Source organism: Agelaius tricolor, unplaced genomic scaffold (assembly GCF_023055355.1).
Source record: "Agelaius tricolor isolate 1412-34295 unplaced genomic scaffold, bAgeTri1.0.p SCAF_26, whole genome shotgun sequence".
NCBI classification, from domain to species: Eukaryota; Metazoa; Chordata; class Aves; order Passeriformes; family Icteridae; genus Agelaius; species Agelaius tricolor.
In genome coordinates this window covers 4,524,374-4,536,920 of record NW_027269286.1, presented here as the reverse complement: position 1 = coordinate 4,536,920, position 12,547 = coordinate 4,524,374, and the positions used below count along the sequence as shown (strand labels likewise).

At 42.0% G+C, this 12,547-nt stretch overlaps 1 protein-coding gene across 5 annotated transcripts in view; it reads right to left on the bottom strand.

Moving 5' to 3' along the window:
* CAB39L (calcium binding protein 39 like) overlaps nucleotides 1–12,547 on the bottom strand; it is a 59,841-nt gene that overhangs the window by 33,966 nt on the left and 13,328 nt on the right. Inside the window, exons 1-3 of one of the 5 annotated variants that reach the window (XM_071448440.1) lie at nucleotides 9,764–9,912; nucleotides 9,327–9,540; nucleotides 257–405 (exon numbers count right to left, since the gene is read on the bottom strand). In XM_071448440.1, the coding sequence (XP_071304541.1) occupies nucleotides 257–358 (102 nt within the window). In that variant the 5' untranslated portion in view covers nucleotides 359–405; nucleotides 9,327–9,540; nucleotides 9,764–9,912. Of the gene's footprint in view, nucleotides 1–256; nucleotides 406–5,117; nucleotides 5,182–8,573; nucleotides 8,978–9,326; nucleotides 9,703–9,763; nucleotides 9,913–12,547 lie in introns of those variants that run through there. The other 4 variants (XM_071448439.1, XM_071448443.1, XM_071448442.1 and 1 more) reach the window with 4 other exon arrangements.

The window sequence follows — 12,547 nt, the reverse complement described above, 5'->3', positions numbered from 1 at the left end:
TTAAAGTAGGGGTAGATCACCCTTTGTTTTGGCTGAGGCTCCTGGATCTCAGCATTTTCTGTCTGAGCCCCAGATTTTATGTATTTTATTTATGCAAAAGCCCCCTGATTTCAGCAGAACCATTCCAACACACCGCTACATCCACAGGCAAGCACTCACAGGATCAGGGCAGCGACCAAACACAATGTTATTCCCATTATTCTGCTATTCTCCCAGCATAAAAACATTATTGGTCTTCTACAACATTACTTCATACCTTGTCTGTCTTTTTTTCTTGTTTCTCCAATATGGCCATGTTTTCTTTCAGAACTTTCACAATCTCAGCAGGATTTTTGTGCGATTTACTAAACAAAGGCATGGTCTTCCTTCACCTGGATTTCTTCCTTCAGGATAGAAGAGGACTGCCTTAAATCAAACAACAAGCAAAAACAGCTTTTAAGGCTTATACAAAAATGCAATAAAAACACACATAGACACTAAGAACAATAAAAGGTTGCACCTCAAGCACTACATTTTGCTTCAGCCACACCGTGGAGTAGTGAAAGCTCTCATGTGTAGTTCTTGCAAGTTCATTGGGGATTCATAAGCTACCATTAGAACATGAAAAGCAACTACTCAGCACCTGCACAGGAGTTGGATGCTTCCTGCAGGAAGCTCTGACCTATAGGTCAGCACTCCAGCAAGTCCATGCCCATGTCCAATGTATTTTGGACACTGCACATCTGGCAGGCTCCACTAAATTTCACATATGGGTCACTAGATTTCACATATGGGTTTCTGCCAGACTTCACCAGCTCCATCACAGTGCAGAAAACCAACTCTAGGTGCCAGCACACCAAAAGCACTCTTTGTTTTAAGCATTGCAAAATGGAGTCCCAGCTTCTCTGCCATCTCTCCTTCTTCTTCTGTTGCTTTGCTTTGTCTGCCATGGGGACCTTGAGAGAAAGCAGTTTAAGCTATCCCCTAAGAGACTTCAAGAATCTGTGGGTCAGATCTCACTGGTGTAGAGCATTGCCTGAGTTAAATAAAGAACAGAGGATCAGGCCCAAATATAAACACAAACATATTCATTACATTTAAATGACAGACTGAGCATTTTAATAAAAATGGATTGTTTGTTTAATTTGAAACATTCTTCTTCTGTATGGTTAGAAAGGCAAATACTACATCACTGTATTTATATATGAAAGAAACCAAGTAGCTCAGTTTCTGCTTAGGCTGTGAATTCTTATGGGTTTTGCTGAGGGTCCAGTACAAAGATCTATTGAAGTCAATGACTGACTACAGATGGGAATATGTTCTGGTTAGAAGCCCAACACTGTTCTGGACTGCATTCCAGTTTGTACAATAAAAAAGACGTAAAGGGGGGGGGGGGGGGGGTTGGGGGAAGAACAAAAAGCAAAAAATAATCTCAAACTTTCATCTCCTTCCACAACAAAAGAAAAACATCACAATTCCTCCATAATTCCTCCATACACACATTTGTAAAATTAGTTGTGAAAACATAAATACACAAACAAACCACTTCAATCCCATTATTCTCCAACATTTGCTGTTTAAAAAAAAGCTTGATATGAGAGGTTTCAAATGAGAGAACTAAAGAAGTGCAATACACACAGTGTAAAGAAAACCCAGTGGTCCCAAAGAACCAGCTCCTCTCATGCTTCATTGTTACTATGGGCACACTACAGAGTCCATCAGGAAATATGATCCAATTTGAGCCATACATCCATGTGTTACTAATCCCCAAATAACCTATGGAATTAATACCCAGATTAGGCATACATTCTATTGCAACTATATATAGTAACCATATAAAGCAGCCAAGTACAAAATTGATTCAAACTTTAAAAGCAAAATCTATACAGACTTTGTCCTAATATCTTATTAAAATAATTTCAAAACACTTCTGCAGAGTATCTTTACAAGAAGAGTTTCTATGACACACAGGAAATATTTTTGAATGTCTTATTTAAACCAAAAGTTCTTTTACAGTGTCCAAAATAGGTGAGTTTGTATTTAGCTTCTCATTTGTTGCTAGGTCAGTTTTACAGGAATATTTTCACATTCAGTGCCTGAAACCTCACCACTTTTGAGTTCCTATTTTCAAGCTCCTCACAGTCCTGCTCAAACTCATTTTTATTTCTCCAGCTTTGGCTACATGACCTTCACTCCTCAGCTGAGCTCCCAGCTGCAGAATCCAGCTCCCATGCAGCTCAGAGGTGCAAGTTTTGGCAGCAGCAGCAGTCACCAGAGCAAAATCCCACCTCAGCCTGACAAGGTGCAAGGTTGAAGCCTGGGTGCACTAACAAGTCACCCTTTGGGGCACACACAAGCACTGACAAAGACTGTGATGACAGTATTACACAATAAAATTGTTTAGATGCTGCTAGCAAGCACCAAGCACTCCGTAATCCCAAAGGTGGTGCAAATAGAAGATTAATAATTCACAATACACTTTGAGAAGGACCTGATTCTGCATGTTTTTATTATCCTGAAGGCATGGCATGAGGATGTGATGATGCAAGAGACACAGAGTCTGAAATCAGGAGCTTAACAGGGAAGTTGCATTTCAGAAAAGAATTCTTTTCATCCAGGGTGGGGTAGGTATATTCAGATTGCTAAAGTCATCCCTTCATCTTTTCCTCTCAGAAGTCTTCACACAAAGAAAAGAAAAGGGGGAGATAAATTGATTTTTTAAATAAGGTACTCATGAGCTGAAGGTTCTGAGATGTTTTTAAAAATGAAGTTCACATTTCTAACTGAAAAGCTGACAATAAACTATTATTTCCTCTCAAAAGTAACTTACATGCCTGTCTAGAGTAATGTGTCTGTATTTCAAATAACCACTAATTTTGCCATAGAACCAGCACTTTTCCACTGCATAGTTCCAGTATCTGGTTCTAGCAAGTAACCAGAGCACTGCTCAGTGATAAAGCACCTTTTTTTCCCCCCTACATACCCTACCAGCATCTTAATCACAACAGCAAAAACACCAATAATAGGGCAGGAAGGGACTCAAGAAACTGTTTAATTCATTGCTCTGTTGAACAGAGCCAAGTCTCTGCATTACTTCATTAGATACAAAGTTTTAGATACAAAGCAACGTGGGAAGAGCCACAGACGTGCATGAAATAACACTTTTGGATTTATCCCTTCTCAGGATACAGTTTTTAACCTGGCAAAAGATGATCCATCACTTCAGAAAATACATACTGGCAGCTGCAGAACATTTTAGTTGCCCATGCAGGAATCTTCTAGGGGGACACGTGCTGTTCACAACTACAGGCAGAAGCACATGGGGGTAAAGTCACTCTGCTGAGATTTAGGAGTTGTATTCCTTAGTCTTATGGCTGGTCATCCAATAAGGCAAGTGGCAAAAGGAGGACTCCTGTCCTCCAGCTTTGCTCCCCATGACTGGAGTTTCCAGAATCAAAGAAAGCACAAGCTCTTATTAAAGAAGCTTTTATCACAGCTGGGCATTTCTGTCCTGTCCTCCTCTTTGTACCAGCTCTCTGCTCTCTAAGCTTTTTCTTGGAAGGTCTTCTGTTCAGTAGAGGCACTAATTTGGTTTAGAGGTCCTATTATTTACATCACTTATTTTCAGTATGTTTTTTGGAACTTGTTTTTTTTCCAGGCATCTATCTAGTCCTCTGTCAAGTTTGCTTGAAATTTCACAGCAAGTTCAAAAGGTACCATGAGAAGAGAATTGGGATGAGAAATGGACAATGTGACCACATAAGCCTCATTCTCTCAAGAAACCAGTCTAAAAATAACAGAAAAACTAAGAGAAATGACAACTGAAAAAAATGCAACACAGGCTCACCAAAGGTAGCTCTTACTACAATTCCTTATAAATATATTTTAAACAGAGAACAGAGTAGAATCCATGTATCTAATGTGGAAATGCACAGATTTGAATATAGTACCAAAAAATTAATTGAAGAAGAAAATTATTGTGTCATCTGACTGAGAAGGCAAGAGCAATCTATGGATGGGATCATATTTAGAGAGGCACAGGAATTAAGAGCCTATCCAAAAATTGTGGTGACTGAAAATAGAAAGATATTATCAACACATTACAGGACTGGAATATCATTACCTGGGAAACTGGATGGAGTCAAGAACAAAGGTAATAAAAATGGGATAAAAGTTAAGAGTAGAAGGTATCGGATAATGCTGAATGGTAGATGAGACACAGTTTGTAGCTGCTCCAGATCCCCAGAAACATTCAAGATCAGATTGGACAGGACTCTGAGCAACCTGATCTAGTTGAAGACATCCATGCTAGAGGGAATTGGACTAGATGACCTTTAAAGATTCCTTCCAACCCAAACCATTCTAAGAATATCTACTTCAAGCTAAGGACTTGCCATGAGAAATGATGAAAACAAGCAACAGGTGACATATGCAAACACACAAGTACTTTACAGATGTGAGACAGATGCAAATTTGTGATGAATCACAGAAATAATGGTCAGTAGAAATTCAAGGGTATCTATGCCTTTGTACACAGTGTTGATAGACCTTCATACAGAACACTGTACACCCAGAGTCAAGTAGAATCAACAGAGGTTAGAGTGGGTGGAGAGAAGCACACTGGATGGGCAGAAAAATGGGAAGACCAGCATGTCTTGGAGGCTAAAAGTGCTCACCTTCATAAGCTTAGAATAAAAATACAGGAAAGCAGAAAAAGTTATTTCAGCTTAAATAACAATAACACTTTATTTATGCAGAAGTAAATGGCTACAAACTGCTGATGTATAAACTCCAGCTGGAAATGTAAAGGTTTCCACCCATTGGAGCTTTGAGGTTTTGAAATGACCTAATCTACCAGGCACACTACAGAGCATCTGTTCATAAATTTTTGACAGTGCTGTCTGGCAGCAAGGGACAGGACTGAATGAACCCCTTTCTTTCCCACTTTCTAGGAAAACTTTTCCATCTAATGGTTATTCAACATATGTTTTCATAACATCAAAAATGGATTGTGGACACTCCTGAATTCATAATGGAGAACCAGCCAACTTGTGAAACATTTAGTTTTGATGATGTTATTTCAATGGTGCTCTTGAGAGGAGCTTTTGAGACCAAGGGAAGAAACAGCTGTATCTTACCAGACCAACTCTCCTGGTCTCAGAGATTGTCTCTCACAGTCATGAGGAAAATGCCTTGGCAGTGCTGTAGGAGGAAATGAAGTTTCCTAAGCCTGCTGTTTCCATCAGTGTGAACATGACATTTCAGACACCAGAGTTGGAGTGTCCAGCACATTTTAGAAACTCTACTTTTACAAAAATACTTCGTGGAATACCATTCCATCTATGATTGGGAGAAAAAAATGGCACTGATTTTATGTTAGATAAGCCATAGAAACACCAAAAGGAAACAATAATGAACCACTTTCTAAATGTCAGCCTGTTTCTGTTCAAGTCAGGAAACAAAAAAAACCACACAGACCAAAGCAGTGAATTGAATCCAGAGCTGGATGTGGTTTACAAGACATGACTTTTAGGGTATTCAGTAACTTGTAAGATTTAACATCCCTTCATATTCAGGGCATACAGTCTCTCAGAGGTCTCCAACTCTACACACATTCAACAAAGATGGAAAACACAATTTCAAAAAACCTATCTACCTACTTTTATTCTGTTTCCTCTGCAAAGGGAGAAGCTGAAACACAGAGAGATGACAAGACTTACCCAAGACCACATACAAAAAAAATCAGTGGCTGTGTCAGGAATGCAACCTAGATCATGTGACAACAAAGCCAACACTTTATCAGGCTTCAAAATATCTCTTCTGCCAGTTTATCTAGTAATAAAGAGAATGTACAAAAAAAATTCAGCACAGCTATAAAGTACAGAAAGAGATCTAGGTCTGATTGTAGGCACTCTCCACAATTTCTCTGCTTTTAAGTCAAATACTTCCTCAAAATATCATAGTGCAACTGAACTTGTAAGCACAATGAAAGAAAAATGCACACAGCAACTCTGCTCAGCAGCCCATCCCACTATGAAGTGACTCAGTGAAGCAGCTCAGTAACAAAGGCTTCTTCCTGCCCACAAAAGCAAGAATGGAAGAGAGCACTTGAGCCCATCCATGCACTCTTTGCAGATGCTCCTCTGGACAAAACATTTGGTCTCCAAAAATAAATGAGAAAAAAATTTTCCTTCCCATGGAGTATCAGACATTTCTCTTGCCTTAGTTCCCAACCTTCATCAAGTTATTGATCAGAATCAAAACACTTCAATAACTCATATCGTGTGAGAGTTTCTGGAATGGAAAAAAAGTCCTTCATTTCCCAGTCACTGCAGTGTGCCTATGACCCACATAGGTCCTGGTCCCAAGTTAGAACACTTTCTTCATCATTTTATCTAATTCAGTCTCCACACAATGGAAGAGGTCCTCATTTCTCCCTCCTGCCACATTTGGGAAAGCTGTTGCAATGACGGAGCAATGCCCGATACCAGGAGATGGAAGCCCCCATGTGTGGTGAGCACCCAGAGAAGCCCAGTTTGTCCTTTCACCCTCCCCACACAACCTGAGTCTCCTCACACAACCCACATTTTACTTGATATGCAGAAGGAATCTAGGCTATGGAACAAGCAACTACTCTGCAAATTCTCCTTATGAGTTGCAGATTTTGGAAGGTGCACTGCAAATGAGACAAAAGATTAACAGAAGATGGGATAGTTTTGTGGTTTGGGTGAATGAATGCCATCCATCTCTGCTTGGCAACTTGATTTTTCCAAAAACTCAAGAATTTACTCATCATAAGCTTTGATGTTGCCTACTTGTTGCATTACCTGAAATGAAGATGGATATTAGCTGAAACCACCTGAACACACAAAACATCACAGTAATGCCTACCATCACCACACATGTCACTTTTTTAGCAGATGGTAAGCATCCTGAAGATCAGACATGGAAAAGAAGTAGGCAGCTCTGCCCTTAATCTGATCACCTCTACAGAAAGAGAATAATAATATCACACCATTGTTCAATTGTGTTATGAAACTGAAGGCACTCACGGTGATGCTCCACTCAAGCGCTATGGTGTAGCTCTATGGAAGCACTCAAAAAAATTACTAACTCTTTTTATCTGAGTGCTTGAATGCCACTTTAGTAAAAAACAAGAAAAAAAAAAAAACCTATATGTACAGTCTTTCAGCAAACACAGGGGATAAAACGAAACACCAAAAAGCAATCTGGTCACTGAGGCACTCTATTCTGATAGATGCTTTGTTCTGTGATGGTGACACCCTGCTCCACATGTATTCACATCCCTACAGCCTCTGTGGGAGCCATTCAGCTGTTGCAGGGCCACATGGAGAGCCAGGTCAGGGAAGTGACCCAGGTTAACAAGAAATAGCCTGCTGGGGAAAAAAAGGTCACACAGGTTTCCAGTCCAGTTCTGCCCAGATAGAGTCTAGGGCTGTACCAGCACAAGAGGGAAAGAAGGGCATGGGAAGAGGGTAGGGCTGCTGGAGCAGATGCTACAGCTCAGATGTTCACCAACCATACTCAGAATGAGGCAGTGATGATCATAAAGGGGGTATAAATGTGTGGCAATACAAACAAAATACTAATCACAGAATAGTCTGTGTGGAAGGAACCATAAAGATCATCTGGTTCCAAGCCCCCTGCCATGGGTAAGGACACCTTCGACTAGACCAGGCTGCAGAGAGCCTCATCCAGCCTGGTCTTGAACATTTCCAGGGATGGGGCATTCACAACTTCTCTCAGCATCCTGTGCCAGTCTCACCACACTCACCATAAAAAATTCCTTTTTAATACCTAATCTAAATTTATCATGAGTAGGGTACAGAGAACAGAATTGAAAGGACATTTTGCTGGCTTGTGTTCTTCTATTGGAAGTCCTGTGTTTTCATATTATTAGTATTAGTATTAGTATTAGTATTTTATTACAAAACAGCATTTTCACACCCCAATGCCAGGTAACATTCAGATTCTCACCCATGCAGAAATGGCATCGTGTGGCACCACACTCACACCACCATCATTTATGTGTATCACAGGATCACGTAGACTCTCCCAATCATGCTAATGAACTAGCTAGAAGTGGTAGGTTATTACTTCACATTCAATAAAACTAGAAATATACAATAGGTTTTAGAAATATACAGAGGTTTTACAGCCACCAAATTTGCAGGATTGATGAGTCAAGAATATTTGGAATCCCAATTTGCATTTGCTACCACAGAGATCTTTAAAACCTAAAAGATTAAGAATTCAATTCCATGCCTAACTGTAGTCCATAGCAAAACTCCCACAAACTCAGTCATGCAGAAAGAGCTCTCTTAACAAATGTCTCTGAAGTACACACAATTCTAACAGAAGAGCCCTTAACAGCTTTTCATTTACTTAAGTAAAAGGAAAACCAAATTAAATATCCATTTCTAGTAGGAATAGTATCTGTAGAAATAATGGAAACTGGTAACATAATTTAAATAACACAGGCAGCAGCCAAGAGGGAATAGGACTTCCTCTAAATTCATTAGTGAGGAAGGTGGATACTATTTTTGTATTTGGTCCAATATTACTAAACTTACCTCTCTACACAGCATTCACTTGATCAAGTTTGTAGCAAGTCCGCTGTGTTACTTCCAATAGCTTCGTAATGGATTAAAATAATTTTCTATAGTAGTAATTTGACTTCACTCATAATATTTCCCAGGAAAGAGCCTTTGCTTTTAAGAAAGACCCCAACTTCCCTTAAGCTCCATTAAAGTTCTGCCTGATACAGACTTCAAGCATCGCCCATGGCACAGAATCAGCATTTCCAGTGGACAGGACCTATCGGCTGCAAATGAGGAGCTGGGACATTTGCATGGGCTGTTCCTTGTGGCAGCTCACACGGGCACTCATCTTCCCTCCGTCTCCTTCCTTCCCCTGCCTTATGCAAGTGGCCACGCTCTCATTCCTCTGCATCCCAGGAGCCAGCCCGCAGCTGCAGGCAGCCCGCGGAGAGGAGCAGGAGAAATGATATATTGCAGATATTTTATTTTTGGAAACCACACTGTAAATAAAGCCATTTCCAGAGATATTCCATGGACACGGAGTGCTTGGTCGCAGAGCCAGCGCCTTATGTAACAGGAGGAGCATTGTTTAGGGTTGCCTGCGTTAAAGAGCCACTCCTGGTAACACAGTTTACAAAGCTATTAAAAGCTACCAGCCTAACTCTCGAGAATAAGCAGTCAAGCGGTTTGTTACCAAAAGGCTGGTGCTAGCTGGAAAAAAGGAAAGTTTCATCAAACCCCTCAACTTTCCGTGGCTCGGAGGACATCACCTCGTCTGGCACTTACCGTGGGTGGGAAGCTGGGGGCTCCTAGCGCAGCCCCATGGCCGGGTGCTGAAGACAGCTCTGCCGCCTCCCGCAGCCCGCGCCGCCGGCAGCCGCCCTCAGCGATCTCCCATTAATTCCGCTTTATTCCCCGCGCCGGTCGCCCACAAGTGGCAGAGCCCGGGGATCCCGCGGTTCGGCCTCCCGCTCCTCTCCCGCCGGGCGGCCCTCAGCCTCTGGAAAAGCGTGAGCAGAAAGGATCACTTGGACATGCACAGGCGCTCACAAGCAGCTGTAAATTTCCACTCCCCGCTGCCTGCGGCTGCACTCTCGGCTCCTCGCTGTTCCTGCTCCGACGAGCTCTGTGCCTGGGTGTGCGTTTTCCCCCCACTGCCCTCCCCGCTTCCCACTCCCTCGCTCGTCTTGCTCACAGGCTCACACATACACACACACACACACCCCAAACTCCACGTCAGAGGAACGCGTGGAAAAGCAAAGGATGAAGCGATCACTCCGCCGAGAGATTTCCCCAGGGTTAAGGGAGGACATGCGACAATTTCGCATCACTTCTGTAAGTTTCCATTCCTCCCCAAAGTCTGTCGGTGCAGGGGGAGGCATCGCAGACGGCTCCTCGCACCATCACGTGGCGTAGGCTGCTGGAATTAAATTATTCACCTTGCCGTCCTGCTAGGAATGCAAATAAGGGAGCCCAACAGCGGGTTGTTGTTACAAGATAATAAAAAAAAATCAACATGCTCACGCACCACATCTTTCGGCAAAGTCCTGTCCAGAAAAGCTGCAGATAAGCTGCTTCCTGCCTGACTATATATTATTACACAAAGATCCAAATACCTTTCCACACTAATACTTAATACACAAAAAACCCACCCAACTGCAGTATACTCTGAGCAAAATTTAGATCCTGATGAAGAAAAACATTAGCCCAAAGTATTTTTTCAAAGGCTAATGTGATGGGGAAAAAGTCATAAAGTATTCTGAAACAAGTACTACCAGCTATTATCAAGCGTACCAATACAGCAAAATGTAATTAAAGGAATTTTTAGTGCTTCATTTTTCTCTCTCGGCAACTATTGTTTGGCAAGCACCGCACATTCCCAAAGGGAATGGCAAGTGCTGTCCCCTCTGCCCCAGCTGTTAAGAGCAGGGAAAGAAGGATGCTTTACTATAGGCACTTCAAGGTGGGATTTAAAATGTATCTTCATCTGGATCTTGGCCGAGTCCCAGCTGGGATGTGTGCCCAGCATATCTTTCTGCCAAGCTCTCCAGCTTGGGGGGAAAACTTTACCTCCCAGCACTTCTTCCTCAGGGCATAGCCTAGCCAAAGTCCTGCATTATTAAAAATCATTTGGTATGCTACATTTGCTTGGGGAGCTGATCTCAGAGTTAGCGGTGCTACAGTTGCACCAGATCTTGATTTAAGGCTTACCTGCAGTAGCTATTCACAGCTCCACATTACAGGCAGCCAAAAGTGCATGAGAAACCTAAATTCTGAGGAATACAGATGAAACAGACACCTTTTAAAGGGCTACCAGCCTTTGCTTGCAATGCCAGCTCTGAACTGAAGCACACAGGAGTATCCCAAACCCTCACTTTGAAGAGCCACCCGCCTCTCCCTCCTGGGCTCAGGGAGGCAGAAGCCACCCCTGCTCCCTTAACCTCCCGCCTTTGCTCCTGCCTTTGTACAGGAGGCACCAAGCCAACCTTAGATCAGCAGATTTGTACTCTCAACTTATCAGTAAAGCACGTCACCACCTCTGCTCACACTTTACCTAACAGATCATCAAGATACTGCATTCCTGTGGTTTTGGGCTGCCCTGAACAGCACTGGGAACAGGCATTAATTAGTGCAGCTCCCGCTGCACCAGAAAGCACTGCAACAAGTGACACCAAGTGGCAATTGCTGCTCCAAACCCCTTGTGAAATATTCTTCCAGCACCAAATTAAAGGCTTCACATTAGCCACCACTGACCAGGTTTCCTCTCCAGGCCAGCTCCACAGAGAGCTCAGCAAGGAACACTGCAGATGCCAAGCTCTGAACAGGATGAGCCACCCACGAAGCTCAGGAGGCACATGAACAACCTGCAGAGATGTGTTGTGGCATGAAGCACTTGGGGAGAAAAACTGGCACTGGGCACCTTTACAGCACCAGCTGGGTGGGGAAGGGAAGGGGAGCTGGGCCTTGTGGTACCTTGCACCCACCCTGACACTGGCCCTTTCTTTTTTATCAGATACCTCAACCTTTGGATAAACAGTGAAAGTCAAATGATAAACACTCTACCCTTGGGCTACTGCTGACAGTACTGGCTTTTCCTAAGGCAGCACAACAATCCAAGTGCATCACTGCTTCCCCTCTGTGTTTTTAAGAGAAAAACTTTTTTCCTCTACCTGTCCCAAGAAAAATTTTATCTTTTCTATTGTAAATCCACCATCCCTTCAACAGGTAGAACCCCAACTTTTTGTTTTACCGTGGAGTTCAACAGTTGTAGGTGTTACCCTGAAATCAAACTATCACAAAAAAAAATTGAAATATCACAACAAATGTGTTTTAGTTGCACATAAGGAGCCCCAGTGGGGATAATTTGTGTATCACTGCACTCCATAAAATATTCACAGACCATTTTGAGTATCCCAGCTCTTTGGAAGTATAACAAATTTATCTACAAATTAACTATCCTTTGTTTCAGACTAAATATGCCTGTTTTCCTGACTCAGAACAATAAATTGAATTTCCACTCAATTACAGTTCAGCTTTTCCCATCTTCTACCTGAAAATCTTTTAGGGCTTTAATAGGAGCTCTCTGAAGAGCTGGAGAACAAGAAACCCACCTGCCTCCACCCCTGCATTGCAGCAGAAGAAACTGCACAAAACAAGGTAGCTAAAGGGGCAGGGGAAAAAAGATTCTCTGCTATTCCAATACTCTGTTTCATCTTAAGTAGAGTTAATTCTCAGATGACAGGAAAAGGCCCTGAACCATTCAATAGGAATTAAGTCATAATTACTTGGTGCTCTTATCTGTTTGTTGGGATTTTTTTGTTGCCAAGAGGTTATTAAATATTTCCAAAATACATTTTCTTCAATTCTTAATTTGTAGCCATCTAAAATCTAGAATGATGTAATTATAAAGAGACAAAAAATCTTCACAGTCCTGAAGTACATGGGGACAAAAAAAATCTCTGCACTGCTAAAATACTCCAGCTTCCACATATTTAAATTTCATTATA